The sequence below is a fragment of the Rhea pennata genome, chromosome 7, assembly GCF_028389875.1.
Source record: "Rhea pennata isolate bPtePen1 chromosome 7, bPtePen1.pri, whole genome shotgun sequence".
Classification (NCBI taxonomy): Eukaryota; Metazoa; Chordata; class Aves; order Rheiformes; family Rheidae; genus Rhea; species Rhea pennata.
Genome location: NC_084669.1, coordinates 23,166,206 through 23,191,155, shown reverse-complemented (window position 1 = coordinate 23,191,155; position 24,950 = coordinate 23,166,206). Strand labels below are relative to the sequence as shown.

The 24,950-nt window shown below is 40.2% G+C and overlaps 1 protein-coding gene across 5 annotated transcripts in view; it reads left to right on the top strand.

Annotated features, from left to right (window-relative positions):
• USP54 (ubiquitin specific peptidase 54) overlaps positions 1-14,549 on the top strand; it is an 80,890-nt gene extending 66,341 nt beyond the window's left edge. For 3 of the 5 annotated variants that reach the window (XM_062579575.1, XM_062579576.1, XM_062579577.1), the window contains 7 exons: positions 2,503-2,622; positions 3,732-3,924; positions 6,322-7,775; positions 9,974-10,092; positions 10,754-10,891; positions 12,185-12,371; positions 13,129-14,549. In XM_062579575.1, coding sequence (XP_062435559.1) covers positions 2,503-2,622; positions 3,732-3,924; positions 6,322-7,775; positions 9,974-10,092; positions 10,754-10,891; positions 12,185-12,371; positions 13,129-13,787 — 2,870 coding nt within the window. In that variant the 3' untranslated portion in view covers positions 13,788-14,549. The remainder of the gene's footprint in view (positions 1-2,502; positions 2,623-3,731; positions 3,925-6,321; positions 7,776-9,973; positions 10,093-10,753; positions 10,892-12,184; positions 12,372-13,128) is intronic. The other 2 variants (XM_062579578.1, XM_062579579.1) reach the window with 2 other exon arrangements.
• The last annotated feature ends 10,401 nt before the right edge of the window (positions 14,550-24,950 follow it).

Sequence of the window (24,950 nt, the reverse complement as noted above, 5' to 3'; positions counted from 1 at the left end):
ACACATCTTTCCTAAGGGACCAGAATAGAAAAAAAAAGAAATGAAGTCAAACATTAAGGGGATCTGTCTTTTTCCCTGGCCTCTCACAATCCTGACAGGGAACAGCAGCAGAAAAGGAGGTGTAACTGGAAGAAGGAAGCTGAAGCAGAAGGAGCTTGACAGGATTCACATGCAGCACCTTTGTTTTAGTCTGCAGTCTCCCAGATGGTGTCAGCCAGTCAGGGGAGTTACAGCAGAGGTGGGATGAAGTACGTTGCCAGAGCTGAGTATGGAGCCTGAAGCTTGGCAACAAATTGAAGGCTGGGGCTCTTGGTGGGTCAGCAGAGCCGAGGCAAGTGCTGTGGATGCCCAGACTCTGCCCTCACGAATGCGTGAAAATGCATGGGGCAAACACACTGAGTTGCTCTGGCCTGTGCTTGCCTGTTTTACCAGGCCTCCTGGGCTCTCAGTGCTTGTTCAAACCTCTTGCCGTAGGGAAGGGCCTTAAGAGCTGAGGGGCCTGTGTGCTGCAGCTCGGGGTCACTCCAAATCACAGCCAGCTCTCTGGAGCCTGCAGGCATGCCAGCTGCTCAGTGGCAGCTGCAATGCCACTGTGTCACAGCATTGGAAATTGTGATCTCTGTGGGAACATGCGGTTCTGGGGATGTTCTTGTAACTTCTGCTGGCTGTCAGTGAGCTGCTTGGTTATGTCTTATGGTTCTGCTGTGACCTGCAAGTAACCACTTGAAAAATTCTGATCTGCTAAAGTGGACAGATACTTTAATTAGTAGTTGTGTTTATTTTTGTAATGCTAATGTTTTGAAATTTGAAAATGTAACCTCTCTTCTTGACCACAAGTATTGTCTTCCCTGCTCCCCCTACCCCAGAGATAGCAGCATAGTTCTCCAAGACATTCCCCTTTGGTCTCCTGTTGAGTTAGTTGGTAGAAGCAAAGATTGCTAAGCTCTTCCTTATTTAAAAAAAAAAAAAAAAAAAAAAAAAAAAAAAAAGTGCTTAAAATCTGGGAAGACTGTACTAGAAGGTTTAAAGAGTTTATTAGTCACTGACTTGGGAGCTGGGAAGATCTTCATTTGTTCCCATGAAGCCTCTCCCCACCCCAGTCAGAAATATAATAGCTTAACATTATCAGACTGCCTGGCTGCCTGGAAGGCTTGTACACAGAACTTCAGAACATTTGTGACTCATTTCCTTCAAGTAAATTGCTAAATTCATACAAAGAAAGCTAACTGCAGTTATACTTGCCTTGATTATGAGCCTCAGTAGCCTTGATTTTGGAACTGATGGTGCTGCTTGATTGATTCTCTGCACTAACAACTCTCGCTTCTCTCTGCAGTCAATGCTTTTCATAAGAATTATTCGGGGTTCATGGAATAAGAAAGTTTGTTTGCATGTGTCCATGAGGGTGTTAAGGAGCAGACCAAGCCATAGCATATATATTATGCAAATTGAAGAAGTATACTTTCTTTTTGACTGAGAAAATTACTCATATTTTCTACCAAAGCAAGAGAATTTAAAAAATAAAGCTTGAGAATTTTTAGTTTATTTTATTTTCTCTTGCCTTGTTTGATCTTATACATTTTACTGCATGACTTGCATAATGTCTATTAAATGACAAAAGATTAGGTATTTTCTTGTCTCAATTATTCTTATGCCAGGATACAGTGCTTTTTCTTTCTCTTCTGTATCCAAGGATGATTTATCCTTTTCTACAGCACTGTTTTGTTTTTACTTATTGCGCAAAGAATTCTAGACTAGTAATTCTTTTTTTTTCTCAGCTCTTTCCCCTTGTGTTTTTCCTCCTAAAGCTACAAGACCATTAGACTTTCGTATTCTGTAATACCTTGTTCAGCAGTGAGTGTGTTCACTTAATACGCATTTGTAGAAGAGTCTCTTGCAGCCATTTACACTCACACTCAAGTCTTGAGTATTGTCCCCTGGGCATCTCAGGTGTTTCAGATTGAAGACCTTTTGTATGGAAGTAATTGGATATCTGGAGAGGAGACAGATGATTTCTGGCAGGGGACTTGTGATAATGTAGTTCAGGGAAAACCCTGACCTGCTGTGTTTGTTTTACTAATTGTTTTACATTTTGATTTAGATATAATTATAAATTCAGGCCAATTTGTACTTGACAGAAGTCATCTGAATTGAGTCTGTGGTATGTTCATACAATCTTTTGTACCGGTTTAGGTTGCTGAAAATAACACATCAAGCTAGTACACCCTCTCAGGTAAACAAAGTTTGAGGGGAAAAAACCTGGTTCACATAATTTTCAGCTCATACTGTGTGCTTGTATGACCTAAATATGTTAAGATGCTCATTTTACACTTCTGTTGAAGTTTAGATGTTGCAGTAGGTGGTCTGGGATATATGCAGCCTCTGTGAGAGGCTTACCATCAATGACGCAATATATGGAAGAATTTGGTGCTCACAAATGGGGATGAGGGTAAGTGAGCATTCCACAAAGAATAAAAACAAAATGAAGGGTGCTGCCTGTTGCAGGGAGGAGTGATGGCTTTGAGAAGTCCATGCAGGAGGCAGACTCAATCTTTGAAGAGTCGCTGAATCAGGAGCAGAAGGGGGATTGTGCTGCAGCTTTGGCTCTATGTAACGAAGCTATATGTAAGTAACTCTAACTGCTTGAGCTGTTGCGCTTCTGACAATTTACTAATATCACAGAGAAAAAGTCTGTAATAATGAATCACCTTAAATGGTCAGGTGGTAATATGGGTATCCTTCTGGTCTTTAGGAAGGTGTTGGGAGACAGAACCTTTACTTTTTCAAGTGTTACCTTTTGGGGATTTTAGTCCCATTTCCCTTCGTCCCCTTTCCTTTTTGTGTTAGCATTCCTTTACTCTTGCTTAGTTCAGCACTGATGTCCTTTTTGATACTAATAGGTGCATTTCAATGAGCACCTGGTGTAGGTATCTCCTCCTGCCGCTGTGCCCTCAATTCACAACTCTTTCCAGTAGTTACAAAAGGGATTAAATTCACCTGTCCTCAAGGAAGGTGCAGCATAGGAAGAAAAGGTAGCCCACTCTAGAGTCTTCTAGAGCAAAAGGAATGAGCTATGCTGTAGCTGAGTCTCAGGGGGAGAAAAAAAAATCAGGCCGCTGATGTGCTAAGTGCATTCTGTGACCTTTGGGAATGTGTGCTATGTGATTTCATTTTGTTTTCAGTCTTTTTCATTATGATTGGCTGGCTGTCTCACTCCACACTCTTCCCTTTCTGTACAGAAGAGTTGCAGACAGAGTGGGTATTTACTGTGCATTTGTGTCTAAAAATTGACTCTTACGGACTGCAGATTAATGTACTGCTATTATACATACTAGCTTCCATTCCAACAAGATGCATGCTAGATTTCAGATCCCATCTGTCTACTTCTACACATAAAGAAAGTCCCAGATACAAGAGAAGGATAGGTGAAGAATGAAGTAGAATTGTGGTAGGGCTGGAAAGAATCTGTGTAAGGGGGATGAGAAGTTTGGCTGAAACATGAATAATTTTTTGCAACTTCATTTTGGTTTAGTTTCAATTAACTTGTTTGGACACATGGCTAAGCTGAATGTGCATTAAAGGAAACAGTAGCATCTTTGTGAACTCTTTCATGGCAATATTCGCATGGTCCATGTTTTATGTTCTTGCTGCATCTTTTTCTTTTTTTTTTCCAATTTTATTCTTTTTTTTTTCTTTTTTTGTTTGTTTCTGCTGTGTTTTCTTTTGCATTTTAGCTAAACTAAGACTTGCCATGCATGATGCCAGCTCTAGCACTCACAGCAGAGCCCTAGTCGATAAGAAGCTGCAAATCAGTATCCGAAAAGCCCGGAGCCTCCAGGATCGCATGCAGCACCAACAGCCATCGCAGCCGCTGCCGCCGCCAACCTGCCACCCACCACAGGGTGGCACCATGGCCCAGTCTACAAGGTAGTCCAAGTATATCGCCTAGACCAGACCTGAGCTGCATCTATGAGCAGTACAATCTGAAAAGAAATAGTGGACTCTATATATTCCCCTGGATAGTCCAAATCCTGTGGTGTTACTCTTCATTTCTTTCTTCCTTAAGTTAAATCATATTATAGGAGGGTCAGCTACCTCTTCTTTTTGTAGCATAGTTCACTGTGCACATGTTCAAATTGTGGTCTATGACAGCAAATTCTAGCACCTGACAGCACCAACATTTTGTGCACTGAGGGAAAGAATACAATAAATACTATATTAGCCTGATCACACAGGGATGTGTGGGATGTGTGTATTAAGATGAAATGTGTAACTTTAGAATCAGGAGTAATTTCAGGACTCAATCAGTAAAAGAGTACTATAGTGAAATTCTTGCTGTTGCAGTTTTTATGTAGGGGACAGCAATCAACATGTGTATTAGTGGTCTGTAGTCTGAAAGGTGTCAAATACATTGATCTTTTTATAGTCCATTTCTCTAGTGGGGCACTGGTACAGCTCTCATATCTAGATCCTGATCACCTTGACTACCCTCATTGACGCTATGCCATTTCTCATTTTTTTTCTGTGCTCCCCAGCTGCCTGTTGGCTGGCCTTAGCAGCCTCTTCAGCATCTCTTCATGATTCTTTCTTACGTACTGATTTTAACTGTAGCACAATGAACTCTGTGCTCTAACTGATCCTTTGTTCCTTCCCTCTTTAGCATGCATCTTAATCTTCCTTTCTTCCCATGCCATTCCCTTCAAACACTAGATTATCCCTACATAGTTTCTAGGCTGCTTCTTGTTACTTTTCTTTCCTCTTCCCTTTCTTATATGCTGTGCTACCAGATGCTTAGATGACATCTCATGTGAGAATCCTTTTTCTTTTCCTTTTTTTTAGAACACCACATGCAGTTACATACTGCAATTCAGTTAATTTGCACACCTGCCAGGCTATAGTTCAAAATGTTCTTTTCTTTTCCTGCAGTAGTTGAATTATATGTAATGAGGGCTGATCTTTTTGTCAATCAGGGATCCATTACATCCTCTTTTACAGGAGAAATGCAAAGCCCCGATTATGTAGTTTGGCAGATTCTAAGAAAATGAAAGAAAAAGGAACTTTCTGAACTAATTCCGTTAATGCTGAACTTACTCACTGCTGCTCTGTGAAAAGAACATTACTTTTGCAAAAAATTCTGTTGAAACAAATGTTAATGTTGCAGCCAATGAAAAGATAATCTATTCATAACCAGAGTTTTATAGTCTTGCTTTGATATAAATAACTCTGTAAACAGTGCAAAGTTTGCAATTACTCACAGACAAAGTTATTCTGCTATGCATATCAGCCAGTTCTTCATAAGTTTTATCCTTTGCATTTCAAGAAAGAAACAAAGCATAGTTATAGGAGAGTCCTTTTATCCTTTAAAATAATTGCACCAAGTTTTTGAGTGCAGCGTTGATTCTGCAAACTCATATTTTTTTAATGTGCTACTCTAGTAAACGATAAACAGTGCTCTGAGTAACAGAAGTTTTCAGTTTGGTTGCTTTTAAACTAGACTGATTTCCTTAAGTTCTCTATGAGCTGTTTGTATCTCTCCATTTTTTCCACAGGCACTTGGATCTGATACTTTTTTTTTCCTGTCTGCACGTCAAAATGCCAACTAAGTGCAGAAAAATGTCAAGCACAAGTGTGACTCAATGACATAATTGTCTTACATTTGTACATAAGACAAGTACAAAAAATTCTATGGAAATATATATAAAATATAAATTATTAGAAAGTAATAGTTATGTATTTAACTTGAACTTTATCTGACTTTAACTTGTTGGATAAATATGTCAAAGCTGAGAATACAAAGATAATAGGAGAAAGATTTCAACCTATTTCTTCCATTTCTCAACTCATTCTTCACAGAGTTACCTGAAGAGAGAGGACCTTATGGGAAATGTTGTCAGTTCATGTTCAGATCATGAACTTGTCCAGAATATTCACAAAAATATCTAAGATGTCAATGCTGGAAAGGAGGGGGGTTATTTTATATAAATGCTATATTTATTATTCTTATAGTTATCTCTATGCACGCACTCAGGCTACTGGTTAAAGTGCCTAGGGTGCTATACAGGAATACTGATGTTTATAAAAAGCATATTTATAGTAAAAATACTCCTAAAATATGAAATGGATTCAATAGATCAATTACAGTAGAAAAAAATAAGACTTGGACACAAAGAACTAACATGTATATACCCGTTGAATTAATACAAAGTTCTTTAGAATCCAGTTAAGTGAAGAAAACCATGAGGTGTACATCACAGTGTAAGCTCTGCATCCTAGGGGTAACGTAAGCAATACCTACTGCTAATCATTTACCCTTCTGTGTTTTAGTGAACAGACTGGCCCGCTCCAAGTACTGCTGAGCCAGGAGGTACCACTGGAACCCAACAAAGAAGTGGAATTTGGGTCCAGTTCTTTCTTCCACCCACCTGCTTCCTGCCATGAATTGCACTCATCATTATATCCAGAGTCTTCCTCCTTGCCCCCTTCTGAAAGCAATCCATCCAACAGGAGCTCTCCAAACATTCAGTCTGCTTCTGCTGATTTTCATGACCAAGTTCCCTCTTTTCCCTGTAGGCAAGGGCTGGCAGAGAGGTCTGCAAGAACTGAGAATGATGCCCACCATAGTGTGGAATTTGAGACCACAGCCACAGGACCAAAAGACTATAGGGAATGCTGCAGTAGCAGCAAGTTAGAAGAGGTTCATAACATAACAGCTATTCTCACATCTCAGTACAAAACCAAGGCTAACACAATAAACTCTGGGTCTTTGCCTACACTGTTTCCCTGTACACATTCACCACAAGCAGCATCTCCTGGAAAAGATGGCCAGCACAGTCCTTGTTCGAAACTTTCAAGTTCTCCAGTACAGGCCAGCATTGATCATTTAGGGGACTATCATGCAATGACCCCTGCAGCTTCATCCCCTTCACTGCAGTGCTCCCTGGATCCTTTCCAGAAAACAAATCAGTACTCCAGAGCAAACAGCCATGAGATTTTATCACCCTCACAGAATGAATATGGCACAGCAGAAGGTTGTAAATCTGAGGCTTTTAGTATGAAGGGACATGTTCGTTCACTGGCAGAGCAGTTTCAGAAAATGCATGCAGTCTCCCAGAGGAAGGGTGCTCATGAAAAAGGCTGGATTGCTGCAGTGTGTCAGGATGAGAAGTCTCCAAATCTAATACAAAAATCCTTTATCAACCCTTCACCCTCTGGTTACAGACAGCTAATCCATCAAGGCCAAGAGAACAGAAACCAGTCTTCTGAAAAATTGCAGTCATCTGTGGATATTAGGGATGGGGTAGTTTCTTTGGAGGGCTTTAGTGCCCAGCTTGTTGCTTCTAAGAGTCTTTGTCCTCACAGCGAAGAGCTATGTAGAAGAGGTGGACAAAATGTAGCAGATCCTGCACCCTACCTGGAAAGGCACTGTCATGATGGAGGAATGAAGCAGGGGGACAATGGAGCTGCTAGTAGCATGGTTGCCTCTATGCCTGTGGACCGTTGGGTGAATAACGTTACTAGGTATTACAGTTCTCAGAAGGATAATAAGAAAACTGAATGGCTTCCTGTACCTGGGAGGAGTCCATCCCTTTCTGATCAGAGGGCAGTTGGAGATGACTTGAGCAGGATCCCAGTACATCTGCATCCACAGTGGAATCAAGATACAGAACAGGAGCTCTCAGAACTGGAATCCCTCTATCAGACTAGTCTGCAGGCATCTCAGGCCCCTAGACCTCTCTTGGGAAGACAGGACAGTGCTAGGTATCCATTTGACCAATCAGGTAAGAATTCTGCAGCTGTTTTTCTTGGTTGACCTGCCTGCGTACACCACTATTAGGTGAAGGTATCTTTTCACATCAGTTTAGTTAAATGGGCATGAATTTGTACACAGATACAGAAAGTTTCAGGTTGCAGATTCTGAAAACTTTCTGACCATAAAGACAGAAGCACTGTCATAGCCTGGGGAGGCTGCAGAATAGTCACTGATCTTGGCAAACAGAAGGTATCTGTAGAATAGCAAAGGAATAATTAATCCTATTTTCAAGCAGAGAACTAGCTGTTTAGGCCAAGACTACTGAATTTGTCTGAAAGTCCTACATCACCTCTGGAGTTCAGTAAGCTATTTTTCTGTCCAAAGTGAATGTTTTCCAAATTTGTGAATTCTAACCGATTAATATGTGAGAATTTAATCTGCACCTGGAAAAACTCATAGAAGTGTTTACAGATCTGTTAGAGCTTCTGAAAAATTACTTGTGAAAGTGGTCCCATGGGAGCACGATCTGCACTATCTTTGAGACCTTTTAGATTAGTTGGTGCCAAAAGCAAGCTAACATATTCAGTTGCTTTTGGTGAGAACAGCTCTGACATTGCTGGAGCCACCCAGTCAATTAGAGTCTGATGCTAGTGGTCTCGTTCCACTTAAGCTGACCTAATCTGCTGCCTGGGGTAGGACAGCATTGATTCTCTGCTCAGCACAAGTGAAACAAAGTTCTTTAGGCTCCATGCCATTGCATTAGAGCTACAAATTTTTTGATCAAATACAAGGCTACCCAAAATTTTGTAGGTACCAAAGTGGTGCAATATATATGCAAGGCAGTTTTTTTTTTCCTGCCCTGCACCCATGGGGGTGGAGCCTCCATCCTTTCTGACAGATGAAGCCAGGCTATGGGCAGAGGGAATATTGATAATAAACTCTTTTTGAACAGATTTTATTCAACAGCTCAAATACTCTATGAAATTCTCTTGTCTTGCGGTACACTGGCAGACCAGATAACACATCTTAAGAAGGTCATTTTGCATTCAGGGTCTTTGGTTTCCTTTTAGGCTTAGGCAAGATCTGTCATCACTGGTACTCTTGTATGGGCTTGGATCAGAAGGTCTCTAGGTGTTCCTCCTTAGCATACTGATTTTGAACCTCTTTCTAGATATCTAACAGTTGCTTTAGCGTTAACTGGAGCCAAAGGGTACTGTCATCAAATCCCGTATTTCTTATGTTGACTCTTCTCTCTCCTGTTTTCCCACTTTGTACCTGAGGGGTGAGATGTAGATACTCTGCAAAACTTAAATTCCATGTGAGCTCTTTACTTCTGATTTGCTGTGACTTTCAAATGTTTCTTACTAAATTTGGCAAATTCTGTTAAAATTTTGATTGGATCTTGAGTTGATCCAATTCATCTACTGTAATGAACTGGATGAAATTTGCCTGAGTGGATCTGGGACAGCTCTTTCTCACTTCTGTCTTGGATTATCTATTCATGTACAAATGTCTTTTAAGCTTTCTGGCCTGTAGCAACTATTTTTGTCAGACCTTTGTATTCAGAATCATGGTGAAAATGCCACCGTTCTGTTACTAGAGATTTATACCAGGGAATGAAGGCCCAAAGAGAGAATCTTCCAAACACTTTCTCAATGCAGGAAATGCAGTGCTACCAGCACCTCAACTTTTCTTTATTTATAGATAGGTTCCCTGTGATGGATTTTTATTTTTAGGCCACTGATCTGCCTATATATTTCCTAAGAAGTTTCAGTTTATTACTGGTTGTGGGATTGCACTGAAATGAAATAACCATGGTCATCTTCGTTTAAAAATAATGCTTTTACACAGTTAACAAGCACAACAAATGGCTGATAAACTGTAGCATTAGAAGGGAATAGACAGTGTGCTGGGGGAGGGGAGGCACAACTTAAAGATGGTGTCTTGTTTACCCTAGGTAGCTTAACTCTGTTATATGTTCAGTAACTGTTCCCTAGAAGCCTGCACAGGGGCAAGTGAAACAGGAGTAACAAACTTTCTTCCCTAGGGGATTCTGTGAGTTAGCTTGTGTATTAATGTTAAAAGAATCTCTAATTACTTCTCATTTTGTGTGTATAGTACATATTTGTATTTCTGTGCCAGAGTCAGATCTAAGACAGATAAAATTGTATCATAATATTCATTCAAGCCTGGAGTTTAACCATACCATTTTTGTTTCTTTCCCAGTCTCTGCAAACCTAAATGTGAAGAAGCTGCATGCTACAAGTGGCATGGGTCTCTCGAAAACTCCAACAGCAGAGATCGAGCGCAGTCTGTATGGATCCAGTGTCTCTTCTGTCTCCAAGGTGACAACGCATTAATAAGACATGCTAGGGAGGGAGGGAAGGGCTAAGACTGTGTGAGTGAAAGAATTTACAATGGGAGAAGTGGAACACGTTGTAAAAAGGCAGTGGAATCATTGATGTTAATCAATGATCAGAGAAATTTAAATGCAGTCCAGCTCAGGATTAGTTAGGTAAAATATGAGTGACTTGTGCTGCATGCAGCTTGCATGCAATAAAATTATCTAAATTCTGACCTTAAGGTCATGCACCCCTGAAAACTTTAAGGTCTAAGTCTATTCAAACATATCGTGAACTGTTATGTGTTGCAACTTACGTAAACTGTGTCTTGTTATTATCACCACCTGCACTAGAACTGGTACTTTCTTTCGTTGACTGTGTCACTGTGTTTTTTGAAGGACTAGAGTTTAATTTGGTGTTTGCTACAGTCTGTTGATGGATGGTAGTATTCCTTGGTCAGAGTCAACAACAGAAAGAAGTTTCCATCTGTTGCCAGCTTCTCTCACTCTGAGCTAAGACCTGAATGAAGGACTTTAGAAAAGAAAAGGTTGTAGAATTTCACTGCTGTGGTCTGTTAGATTTAAGTTGATACCTTCTCGATAATTACTATGCAAAATTGATGTTACGGAGAGACCTTTTCTGAAATTTATGTTGTTTTCTGCAGGTCACGTATACCAGAGAACATAGGGAACCAGAAGAGGAGGAAATGTACAGTGCAGAGAATTTCCGGCGCATTGCTCGCAGTCTCAGTGGGACAGTCATCACAAACAGAGAGGAGACCTTGGTCTCTTCTCAGAGTTTTGTAAGTTGAATATGATGTACAGTTTTCTGAAGAGCCATCAGCTGCATCTAGCATTCGTGTTTTCTTTGTCTGCCTTTAGTAGATAATAAATAAGACAGCAGACAACTGGATAGCAAGCAAGGTGATGGAAGATGATGATATCTTTGTGGATTTTTTGCTCTCTTTTTTGAAAAAAGAATAAACTTTTATTTAAATAACATCTTCTTCAGGAGTTGTCATAGAGTTGTACCAATTGCAGCTGATGAGCTTGCAAGTTAGTATTACTTGCTGATACCAAAAGTCATCCAGTATAAAAACATTTTTTCTGTTGACTCTGAGTTATGTTTCAATAAAGTTCTTAATACACCTGTGACTTTAAAAAGAGATTACAGTAGTCATGTGAAAGTTTCTGCTCTCTTGTGAGTATATTCAGCAAGTGGCATTTTTAGCAAGTAAAAGTAAGCATAAAGGGTAGATAATTTAAGTAATGGTACATAATGCTGCCAATTACATAGAGGAAGCAACTAAAAATAGAGAGAAATTGACTTTCCTGTGTTATCTTTGTTAAGCAGTCTTAAGTGTAAGTTAAAACTGCCAGTGAGGAAAACAGTAATAGATTATTGTTGTTGTAACAACCAGATCCAACAACATAACCAGATCTTAATACAAAGGTTTGGCTTGAATCTAATTATTTTTATTTATTTATTTATTTATTAACTGTGTCTAAGATTTGATTTGAAACCAACTGCATAATAAGCATAGAGTATGAGTTGCAAAATTAGTTATTCAGGCTGGTTGATAAATTTCTGACTGGGCTGACTGCCATGAGCCAGGAATATGTAAACTTGTAATCTTGAATATGAGTATTTGCTCCTCGGCATGCTTTACTGAGGGCTTTGATATATGCCTGGGAGTGGTGGCAGAAGCAAGTTAAAACCCCGAGCTGGCCGCTGGTCCCTCTGTTGAAGGTTTTATCCCTATAATGGAGACGACTGATGGCTCTCTATTGCTACTGTTCAAGTTAGTCTCTAGGCTCAAGTCAGTGACTTACCTGTTAATGTGCCAGTGTGAACCAAAACTCCATGGCTTTCTTTTCCTTGGTGTATTTCCAGTCAGTTGAAGTGATCACTGCTGCAGTGAGAGCCTTAATGGATGGCTAGAGTTGCTTTTTTTTTTTTCACATACAGATGCATGTTTTTGTTCCAGTGACTCATCCCTTTCCTTGGATCACCACTGTTGTTGCTTGATTCAACCCAACTTTGTGTTTACTCATCATTTTATGTTTTTTTCTTCTCCTTTCTCATTTTGTAAAAGGAAGCACCAAACATGAGGAAAATGCCAGTGGAAACCAGCCACCGTTCTTGCAGCTCCACCTCCCCTCCTTTCCCCCATGATCCTCCCGTGTTTCCCTTTGATCCCCAGCACAACCCAAACCAGGTGCAGCACCTACCCCATGATGCACTGATGCCCAGCATGGTGGGCAAGGCACGTAAAACATCAGGTAATCACAGGATTTTTCATCCTCCTTCATGATTGGAAGTACTGCTGAAATACAGCTCTACAAGGCTTGTCTTTCATAATGGTGTTTCACTATCTGCCTGAATTCCTCCAGAAATTTGGAAGGATTAATCAATTCTCTTTCTCTGTCCCTTTTGAGATGTTCAGTGATGCTGTGCTAAGTGGACGTAACAGAAGGGAATAATCTTTATGGAAACATGATGACTACTACTTAATATAAAATCATGTTCACATTTTTGAGGTATTTTCTTCTGTGTAAAAGTAGGAGTAAAACCCATCACTATGTAGTTACATATAAGAATCTTTCCACAAGCTACTAATTCGAGCAGAACACACATACAGTTGTACTGGTAGAAGTAACTAATTTCTGCATGAGATTTTTTTTTCCATGTGTAAAAAAAAACTGTTTTGATCTATCAGCTTTGAATTTTTTTTGGGGGGATTCCTTCTTGATAACACAAGAGAGAAATCTTTTGTTTTGTGAGGCCTGTGACAGTAGCTGTAGCATAGGGCAAAGAGGAAATGCAGAAAGGAAAATTAATGCTAGAACAGGTGCTGCTAATTTTCATTCAGAATTGCACGTCAACCAGTAACTGGAAGTGCTAGTGATTTAGTTTAGCTTTTACTGTCACTTGCGTTCTGTGAGGAAACAGCAATAAATAAAACATAACTAAGCAAAGCTTTTACTTTTGTCTTTCCCCCCTCCTGCTTTTTTTCCCCTCCCTCCCTACCCCACCCAGGAGATCAGAAGAACATCATCCAGAAACTTTTGGTTGTGCCTGACAGGGGTGAAGCTTTCCAAGGTGAAGACTACCCAGGTGTGGCACTGAGCTATGGGAGCCTACCTTATGCACCCAAAGGCACCCTGTCCCAGGGGCAAAGGCCTCTTGTTAATCCGCATTTAGGAGGTGGAGCATCAAGTGTCACTGGCCGCTGGCTGAACACAAGCTACACTGCTAAACAAACAGCCACGTTACCAGATAAACGAACCACGCTCTGGGGTGGGTATGCTGGCCAGGCTGCCAAAAGGTTACAGGAGGGCTTTCTCCAGCAGCCCTCACAACGTCAGATGCATGAATCCTATACAGTCAGCTGCAGGCTGCCATGCAGCACAGACTATAGCACTTTAAGAATACCACGTGAGCCTTCTTGGGATCCTGGTGCTCCTCAAGGTTGTCCTGTGCCCCCCTCTTGTACTAAGGCTCCAGGTCCAAGGAGAGTTGATATGCCCCCAGAGGAAGACTGGCGACAGAACAGCTATACCCCTCAGCCTGGCAGAAGGCGAATACTGCCAGTTCACTTGATGGATGGGACTTTTTCTTCTGCTTCTGAGGCACACAGAAATATGCTGGCCCGAGCAACAGCAGCTACTGGCACCATGCAAAATAATGGCTGGTGAGATCCTTTCCACTCCTTGCACCCTGGAAATCCCCCTGAGAACAGACTATAGCTGTTGCCTGGGTGTAGATTATAAAGAGACGGCAAACTTCTTCAGTTGGTATCTGTGCCAGTTTTGTCTTAAAATGTAGCTATACAGTATGTGGAAACTAATTGCACTGTATTTCTTCCTGACACTACTGAACTGCTGTCTGGATGGGGTATGGATGGCTATACTAGTCCCAGCCTCTCCTAACAAAAAAGTGCTATAGGAAAGATAAGCTTAAGGGGCATTGGTTACGGGTATGTTTTGCATGTTTTAAAGGAGGATGGCCAAAAGGACGTTTTTAAGGACTCTTTCATTAAATGTAGCTTTGGTTAATTCTTTGTATACAAAGGCAGTCCTTTTGTTTTCCTCTCCTTCCTCCCCCCTGTTCCTTACTAGGGGAAAAAAATGACCTACCTTCCAGGTTCCAATAAATGTACATTTGCCAGGCTGGCAGTTAGTGAGGCAAACCCAATTTTCAGTGTGCTGAGATCTTGGACAGAGATCACAGCTATATTTGCTGCTGAGGAAGTGGCAGGGAGACACTGTTCATCAGTAAACCAGAAATTTCCCCACTTCCTTAAGGCAAACTAACAATGCTTCAAACAGAAAAGACTGTTAATGCTGCACGCTTAATTATACCAATGTAAACACAGAATAAGTTTAACTATTTTAGTGTCAAACATACTTGCTTTTGTAAGTATTTTTCAAATAAATCTATGAAAATAGTTCTATTTACTTGTCTGTGTATGAGCTTTCTTTGCTGTTTGGCTTTACTATCAGTTGGCCTGAAATTGCTGATTTATTTTTTTTTATACGCTGACTAAACTAAGTTGTTTGTTATAGTCCATTAACAACATTTATTATATAAATACTTAGATTGAAGGATGTGATGAGGAGTTGTGTAATTCTGCTACTGGATTTTCATGTGTTTCATCACTACTCTGTGCTTAACTCCCCCCTCTTAAAGGGCACTAATAACCAATGCCCCTTAGAAAGTATTTTGTGATTTCATGATGGGGGGGGCATAAAATATGTGCAAGGTGGTAGTGTACACGGCCAGGAGTTTTAATCTCATAGAAAAGGGTCTTTAGAATTCACTGCTGTGGTGAGAAATGTGATTTGAATAAGAGCTTCGCTCCTGGTCTTGCTAAGGCATTCATGTATGGCATCTGGAGATGTTACAAGTATGGGAGGGTGGTGATTTACTTTAAATTTACTTTAAAACTGAGAGTAGGACTGCAAATTTGATTTTCCCTAGCCCAACCAGCCAGTGGAAGGTCTAGACTGCCCTCTAGTGTACTACATGCTAATTTGGTCTCTCTATTGTCTGTGTGTTAATTTTAATTCCCAGTTAATTTCAGGATTTGCACCTCAGTGCTTAATGGAATTTTATCAGTTTTTGCTGTTCAGTCTGAGATTTTGAGTCAAAATTATTATAATAAATGTCTTCTCTCAGTTTCTTGTTTCTAAATAATTTCTGTTATGTCTGTTATTGTAATAGTCTCCTGCAACTATATTGTGTTGCGTTGCATGTTTTTTCTGTACATAACTTCCCCCACTAGCTCCAGTTACCAGAACAAAAACATCCTGTTCATCCATCTCTCCCTTTCAAAAAAAAAAAAAAAAAAAGAGAGAAAAGAAAAAGAAAAAAAAAAGTGCTACCTAATTTTGACTCTTTCACTTAATGCTTTTGCCAGCTTAATAACATAAAGGTTTCAACAGTACTACTGAGATATTTTTAAGGACTCCTGATCCAATTTTGTAAATATAAAGAAGTGGAACATTATTTTACTGAAGCAACTATTTGATTTAAGTTTGAATTTCAAAATACGTATGGACTTAGTCTCCCTGGCTCCATTTGGACTCCCTGCGATATACTGGTAAGTTTCTAGCTGTAGCAATTACAAGTCTGCTTGTAGGAAGTGACTCCAGTGTGGAGCTGAATCGGTGTGTGGTGTATAAGTGACAGAAACGTTCCTCTTCCCGGTCTCTCTGCCTCTGACTCGTTGGTAGAATAGCGTGGTTGGAGTAGAGGGAACCTGGGCAGAAGCAGTCTCTGCTTCCTTTCAGTACTTTGTCACCTGTAGCAGTTGGAGGAAGTTATGGTAGCCGCAGCAGCCAAATGAGGGCATAGATAAGTATTTGATGCTTTGCTTACCTACAGCTCCATAAAATTCAGGCTGCAGAGTGAGGCTTGAACTCAGTTACCAAAAACATAATCTGCCAAAGCACAAAGTAAAGTCACTGCTTCGAGGAGCAGTATGTAGTATGTAGCATTTGTAACTAAAGCAAGTGTGTACACTTGGTGGGTTTTTTTATTATTATTATTTTAAGCCTAGCTATTTGCCTAGCTGTGTTTTTTCACACCTCCATTATAATTTAATCTACCAGGCTTCAAAATTACACACAAACACATGCATGCACATGCACACACCTATCTTTGTTGTTCACTGTGCAATTAGCTGGACTAGATGCTTGAAATGGGCACAACCTCCAAAGTGTTTCATATCCAGTGTTATGACAGTATTTCAAAATAGAATAAGGTAGATTCAGTCATATATTTACTGTGGGGGAAAATACAAACCTGAAAAAAAGCTTGCTTCACCTGGAGCTCATCTCTGCAAGTCTTAGTGACTCGTAAGTTAATACTTAAGTTACAATTCAGTTGACTCACTGATAACTTGTAAATCTCTTCAGTGGTATTTACTGGCTATTTGAACCCTAGAAAATCAGTTGTATGTTTAGTAGCTCATTGTTGCCTACAGGAAAGGTGAGGAGGGTGGCTTCCCCTATGAATTCAAAAATTGTTTTGGAACAATCTTTCTCCTTAAAGTATGTAAGCTTTAATGCAGCATGACCAAGGTTTTCTTCCTAAAATATCCCTTTGTCTGTCACCAGCTGCAAGGTGTAGGTTAATAGATGGAATTTTTAAAGTGAAAGGAAAATAAAATTTATATTTTAAATTATTTTAATTTCAGCTCTCCTAGAATTAAACATTATCGTTCACTGTATTTGTCTGATCTCTAATGTGTTTTTAATATGAGTTTGGAGCCAGTTATATAAGGAAAACCAAAATAATAGAATGGAGAGTAACTTGGTGTTCTAGCAGCAGCAAATGTGTAAATACAATCTTTATGTACATGGGAAAGCAAGTGCCCAGTCCTTCCTAAATGAAGACCACTGTGCCCACATTAAAAGGTGTGGAATTTGGGAAGAGGAAAGGAACTGTCTTGCTGATATTTTCTGTGATGACTAAGATTGCTGGAGTTGCACTGATTTAACAGTGATGGCTGGAGTGAGAAGTATCAAGTTGCACACAGCACTCCAGAAAACTGAGAATCATGCAGGTTTTGCATTTAATACCATGTTTTATATTTACCTATTTTGGCAATGGAGTAAAAAAAAAAAAAAAACCCTTCCATCTATGTCATGAGTGAGTAATTTGACTTATGCACTGAAATGAAAAATGGACAGATCTGTGTATCTTTTCTGGAGGGAGGGGAAGAGAAGAGAAGCCAAAGAAAAAGAGTTGGTGAATTGAAGAGTGGGGGGAACAGATGGATTGGTGAAAAGAATGAGCTAAAAGAACATTTGAGTCTCTCCCCCAAATGTCTCCATCTTTCCAAAGAGTACTCAGTAATTCATCTGTCTGAATTTTCTTTCCTTCTTTTAATAGATAGATTCCTGGACAGAGAGAGTCCTCAGCATCAGTTGGCCTGCTAAAGCGTTCGAAGAGGGAAGATTGACTCATGTATTCTGGAGAGCAGGCAATTTATAGAACTCTCTAATAATAATGTTCATGCTACTGCAGAAGAACCTGCGCAGAAACACTTACATACCACTGCTATATGTATAAATAGAGACAGACATTGGACAAACAGTGTAAAGGTCAAGTAAGTGTTTATTCCAGCTGGAGCAAAGATAAAAATATGCTTGGATTTTACAAATACCTCCTTTATGCTAGATGCATCTTGGAGTCTCCTACCACTGTGCTGTCTTCTGTTTAGAACCATGGGTGGCGGAAAGCAAAAGTATGAGATCTTCAGCTATTTGTGTTTGTTGCCGTTAGCATTTTGTCACAGCATAGTCCAGAAACTTTTCAAGCCAAGTTAGACATCTGTAACATTCCTTTTATGCTAGTTCTTTCACAGTTGCTGTCATAGAGTTTCCTTTTAAAGCTTCAGAACATCTTTTAGCAAAAGCATGCTAGACCGACTTCTTGTCTTGTTGCATTATTTTGCACCGTGCTTCCATGCTGAAGTTTTTTTTCATCTGTGTCATTCTTCTAGCTTATTGAAGAGAAAAAATTTATCCTTAAAAATCAAGAAAATGTAATTTAGGAAACTTTTATAAGATTACTGTTCGATTAATGGAAAAATACCAACTAAGACTAGCCATGTAGTCACTTCAGAATACTGATTATGTTTGCTAGTATATTTATGGAAGTGAATGCAAATGGATGCAAGTTCAGTTGAAACAACCTAAACTTCTTTATTTGACATCAGCAATATTGTTTAAGTATTCACACTTGAGTGAGCGAGTGCTGAATATACTCATGAGAGATAAGAATCAAGTATCCGTTTGTGAACTAACTTAAATTAGGTTAATTAAGGGAGACGTATCTTGACCTTGGGATTGCTTAATCCTAGATGATTCATCCATGAATGATAGGCTTGAGAAGTATTACATGTGTATATATTAAAATCTTAAATATGAATACCTGAGAAAAGTGAACATAATGAACATAAATGAAGCTTCATTTTAGTAATAGACCAAATCTAAGAATTATTTCATACTGTTAAATTTTATTTTATTGTTATACTACTCTGACAAATGATTTTGATGGTAGTCTGGAGTTATCTATAGTTTCTTTATCTGAAGGGGTTTTTACTAAAGATTTGTACGAATTGTTATGTAACGTTCAGGTAAGGGAATTCCAGACATAGAACTACTAGCAGCAATAGTTTACTGGACAATGAATGTATTCAAGATTGTCTTAAGTATATATCTTAAAGCACATTAAAGCACAAACATGTTAAAATGAAGTATCTATGTGAAGATTATAGAGTAAATAGCAGAACACAAGTAACTTGCTTTGAATTACAAGATCTTGACTTAGTGTCCATGAATTACTTGGCTGAAATGTTGTGTATAAGGCCAATTCAACTAATGAATGCATGTTTCTACCTTTTTTGTCTGACAAGGTGTTTGCTGTGATATATATGGTTGTATAATTTATCATCATAAGTTATATGCTATTTGAAAAATCTCTAGGTTCTGTTTGTGGTGGAGCTCCATGTTTTATTGCTTGAAAATACTTTGCTTTTGAATTCCGGTAGTTCCAACATAGCATACTAAGCCCAACTTCTTATACTAGTTTAGACTTTTTCTTTGTATATATAAAATATGTCAGTCAAATGCAGGTTACCGTCATGCAACTAAACCAGTTACAAGTTTTAGAACTCGGATATGTGTTTTTAAGTATATTTAACAAGAAATAACCAATTGTTCATGCCCCCCATGTATTAACTGTTCCTAATCAGCTGACACCATATATAAATGGATTTTCATTTTGGCAGTTCACAATGAGTTTCTCCAGATAGATGTTAGAGAAACATTTCAGCTGTTTACTGGTTTTGGTATAGTTGTGGACTCCCCTTAGCGACTTAGGAGAGGCTATCATATACCAGACAGAAGGCAAGTATTTATGACAATATCTGAATAGAAGAGAGAAAAGTATGTGTGTGGGAGTATCTCAGCTGACTTTTCAGAATAAACTGCTTTGAACACAAGGATATAATTTATATGAAAAGCTGAGATGTAACAGTTCATAAAATAAACCTGTAATGTCATCTTTTCATACTTCCTGCGAAAAGCCCGATGTCTTTTCAGTGTTTTTATAATTCTAACTATATATGAAGTTCTCAGGACAAAACACAGAAGCAAAGCTTTTAAATCCTCATGTAGAATTACTTTGGGATATCCTCTTCTGCATTTGTTTAACAATTTAAGCATGACCTTAGGCTTGCCCACTTCTGAGGGTCATTTTTGGCTCAACGCTTTTCTAAGCTATCTAGTCCCAATGGATCACTTACTTCCTGTTAACCCATATTAATATTTAATAGTGTTTGGTTTCAGTAGCTTGGTAAAAGGATGCAGAGGGGTAGGTTGAAGGCATGGTTACACTCTTGGCATCCAGTAATGGTGGCCAGGTTTTTATGAGAGAAGAGTTAGAATAGCATATACTCTTCAGTGACTGAGTCGTCATATCTGCCTTTTTTTTGTTTGTTCCCACTGTAGTTTGCTTTTAAAATAATGAGATTTCTCTGATTTACAGGCCATTTTATTCACGGATTGACATACCTCATCAAAATAAAAATCCATTGGTATACACCCTAGCTTTGGTTTTATAGCAACAAGATCATTGATTATATCAATAAGGTCCCATACACAGGCCTTGTTACCTTGAATATTTTGTCAAGTCTCTTTTTGCTTATGGAGACTGTAAGAAAACTAGAGAGAACACAAAGGAGGACAGCAAAAAGCAGAGTGAACTCAATTTTAGAGTGCATGGAGGTGACTGGATCATAGTCTATTAATACCATCAAGGTAGTAAGATAAATGAAGGGAGGGAATTGCTTGGTCTCAGATGGTATGAGAAGGATCAATAGCTTAAAGCTAAGGAAGGAAAAGTTTGAACTAGATAGTAAGGGAGGGGGAAGAAATGCTTTAAGCATAAAAAGCGAGCAATGTTTTGAGCAACCTAAGCTAGAGCTTCAGGCACCATCAGGTGCCAGATTGAAATTAGAGGTGTGACTGATAGATGATGGTAAGAGGAAATCACCTGAAATTCAGGCTAAGTGGCACAGGTTGGATTGATTTATCCTATTTTTCACAAGTGTGATATACTAAGAATGACTGGGGCCGAGACTAACTTTTTAAATGTAGTCCGTGTATTTATAGCCTCTTCATAAATAGAGGTTATCAAGGAAATGAGTACAGGAAGGGAGTGTAACGGGGTGGAGCAATAATAAAAAGTAGCTTGTAGTTTTTAAAAGCAGCTATCTGATATTTTTGTTTCTTACTGTTAAAATCAAGACAGCTTTTCAGTACTGGATGAACAATAATGAAGCCTTGTGACATTCATGTGTATGTGTGCAAAACGAACACATAGCTGGCCCAAAGGCTTTCCTTTTCGTTGCTGACATACCTTAATGTCTTGGAGAGACCGAAGGAGTAATTGGCTCCCCATTCCTATTCACCATTTTGACAGCTGACATTGACAATTAGAGGTTATATTGCAGTGATGATGATTTTTGCGATGCTGGAGAAACTGGCCTAAGACTGTTTTCAGTCTTTCTGAATGATGTCCTGGTGTTATGCATAATAAGGTTCTGCATAAAAACATGGTTTGGGGCAGCAGGGAAATCTTGTGTCCTTTTAAAAGAAAACATTCAAGTATTTGTACTGAAACTTGATGTGGTGATTTGTCAAATGCGTTAAAAAGATTGTGGCTTGTTCTGAGGCAGTCCCACAGTTTGTACCAACTATGATACCATTTCTGGAAATTCAGAAAGGAGAGTTTCAAGCATACAGTAGTGAGAATCCATAAAATGGAACAACCTCTTGAAGTTTTTTGTCTCATCTTGTTCTCCTGCTTATAGCATGTCTTCCCCTCTCAGACCTGGTTTATCTCTGCAAGATTTGATCTATGTATTTTTCTCTTGGGATCTGGAACATATCTCTCTATCTCCTGTGATTCAATTTATTTCTTAGAGTTTTCAAAAAGTCCTCGTTGGATAATTAGATAATTCTGGGACACTGAATTGTGCCAGTTTTAAAGATATGTAGCTTCTACAGTCAGATGGGACCATTCTGGTCATCTGGCCTCCTGCATGAGATAGTTACAAAATTTCACATAGTCATTTTATATCTAATTTCTGTATGAACTTAAACTGCACTTGTTGTCTCAGGTGGCTGTTTATTCAGATATATTTACTACTGTATCTTGAACTGCTCAGTCAGGGGAAGGTGTCATGAAAGTTGAGGATTTAACATGACACTTCTAAGTTTAAACCTCTTTTCACACAGCTCCAGTATGTACTGCTTTGAGATGGAGTGGGAGTAAGAGAGGGATCATCTGCATCCCACATGGCCCTATTCCCATGGTGTGACTTGTGATTGCATCTTGCTGAATTTTTTTTTTCTCTGATAAGAAAGCAGTTTTTCAAATAGCAATCTAGTGAGATGAAAGGTTTGGTTATACAGTCAGAATGGGAATCAGACTCTTTCTCACCCCCCCCCCCTTTTTTTTTTATTTAGATATTAAAATGAGTGGAATGGAATGGCCACTTGGTGGCAAAGCTGAACAGGAAGCAAAATGTGATTCTGCTCTTCAGAAATGGTTTTATTTGCCTTGCATTTGTGTGAGGTTTGTGGTAACCTGTCAGACCCTCCAGGCATGCTGACTTCTACCTGCAAGGCCAGGTAGAAGTCTATTTGTAACTGTATTTTTAAGTTCCTGCAATCATAATAATTATGGTTATAGTGAAAATTGTTTTATTCCTTGAGCGCAAGATGCATTGAATCGATTAGCTTTGCTTTCACTGTGATGTTACAGTAGGTATATGGGGGCAATGTGAATGCTCCTTCCAGAGTCTCTAGTAGATTTAAAGACAATATTGCATGAAAAAGCTTCACTGTGAGGCTAAAAAGCTTACGTGTAGTTCTATACTCTATTTATTTTTCTCTCTCCTTAATGTAAGTTCTGATCCTAATGACAAAGGTAAATGCTGTATGTTTTATTGAGCCATAGTAGAAAATGTTAAAAAAATTAACCATAAAACCCCAAGGTAACTGCTAGCTAACTTCTCTTTAGAACTATTGTTATCCAAAAGATAGTCATTCAAAATATCATCTTTAATGTTTAAAGGAGGTGTGATATGTAGGGAACATTACCACATCATCCTCATGTATTTATGGGAAAAGAACAGCAAGCTTTTGGCTGTATGGGCTTTTTCTTCAGGTGATGCCTGGATATGACTAGAAGCATTTCAGTGTGCAGGCACTAAATAGGCTATCCAAAAGCTGATGATGTCTCCTTCTCTCACGGTAACGTGACAAAATAAAATTATGTTATACTTTTTTCCCCAGCCAGAGCTCTATCTGTGTCAGCCCCTTTCTCTTCACACCCCAGGGAGACAAGATGCATGTTTGCTGTGGGCTCATGAGAAAAGTGAGTGGCTTAAAGAACCTCAGAGGCATTTCTCTTGGAGCTGCACTTCAGGTAAGGAAAAGAGGTAGTTCCTGACAACACTTGATAAAGTTTCAGGCTTCCTTATCTGCTTTGGAGTATACAGACAAATGAATTCCTTCATGAGAATCTCTCAGGTGTTTCACACGGTCAAACATTCAAACTGCATTTATTATTGAACCTCTCTTAATTCTAAAGAAGAGTCTGAATTAATTTTCTTCCCTGTTCACGCAGACTGACTTTAAACTAGTGCTAAAGTCAATAGAAGCAACAGTTATTTACCTGTCCTTCCTATCCCATGCTCTCACTGTGTAGTCTGAACTGTCTGGTACACACACATGCTATGGAAACAGCAGTTCCTGCTACTGGAAAGCTTAGTGATTAATCCAAAATTTTTATCTATGATTTCTTTTATGATGCTCTTACATATCTCAGTTTTCTCTCTCGCGTGTGTGTGTGCGCACGCACATTTTACTTGTGGACATGGAATTAATAGAATTCTATTCTCTGAAACTTTAGAGTCTTACATGTTCCATTAATACCCTCAAAGGATTATAATTCTGATTCCTTTAAGCTTACCAGTTGTTTTTGATGAATGTCTTTAAGTTTAGAGTGGTATTTCATTCAAAAATACGTGCTTGGACTGTGCTTGGCTGTGTAATGAAAAATGAAGTCAAACTGAGCTCTCACATAATCCATCAATTTTAATATATCTGTGCTTAAGCCAAACAGCTTTTCAGGCTCAGGATGGCAGTTACTCACCTGAGATGTCATCCTTTGACCTGAATAGTGCAAGAAAAACACCTTGCTGGAAACTGTTACCTCTGAACAGCTTTTCTTCCTTAAATTCCTCATCTATAGTGTGAAGCAGTTTGTACAACTAAATACAAAAGATGTACAGAACTTGTATTATTAGGGGAAATGTAAAGTGGCAACTACAGATACACCGCATTTGTATGAATATGCTTATATGTTATGTGCTGTTTCCTAGATCTGACTGGATTCATTTGAAAGAATGCTGCTAGTGTGTTTTTAATGTAGTAACTGGCTGTTTTTTATAGCCAGTCATAGTGTGAGGTTTATTATTATTATTATTTTGTTGTTGTTTAAAGCAAGGTGCTGTCAGTGGTCTCCTCTAGCCAGCCAGCGCTGGTACAAGTGAGAATACGCTGAACTGCAGGGGAGAGGATGAAGTTGACAGCTGGGCCAAGGGAGAGCTGGAACCGCGTAGTTTCCTTCATCAGTAACGTTAATCTCCCAGGGAGCAGCTCATTAAAAACCCGACCGCGTTAGCGCGGGTTTGGGACGGCCACAGTTACCCGTGCGGCCCGGGCCCCTCCCGCCGTGTTCCCCGCGCCCGCTCGGGCCCCTGGCGCGGCGAAGCGCCAGGACCGGCCGCGATGGCGGAGGGTCGCGCGGCGGCTTCCTCCCGCCTCCAGCGCCGCAGGGTCCCTGCGCGGCGGCGCCCCCGCTCCCCTCGCCGGCCGCCAACATGGCGCCGCGGCCCCGCGGAGCTCTCCATGGTGGCCGCCGCCCGGGGAGGGGCGCTCCCCGGCTCCCCCCGCCCCGCCGCCGCCCGCCCGCCCTCCGCCGGGCGGCCCGGGCCCCGGCGCCGCCCCGCGGGGAGCGGAGTTTCGCTACGCTCCCTAACGGCCGCGCTGGCGGAGCGAGGAGTTTCGCCACGCTCCCGTAGTCCCCTCGTGGGGCGGCGGCGCGGTGCATGCCGGGCCCGAGGCGGACTGTCCCCTGCGCTGCGAGAGGAGCTGGGAGCCGCGCCTGCCGCCATGTTCCTGCGGGCCGCCGCCGCCCGGGGCCTCTAGCTGCCCCCGCCCCCTGCTCGCCGCCGCGCGCCGCGCGCGCGCCCGTGCCCGCCAGCCCGGGGG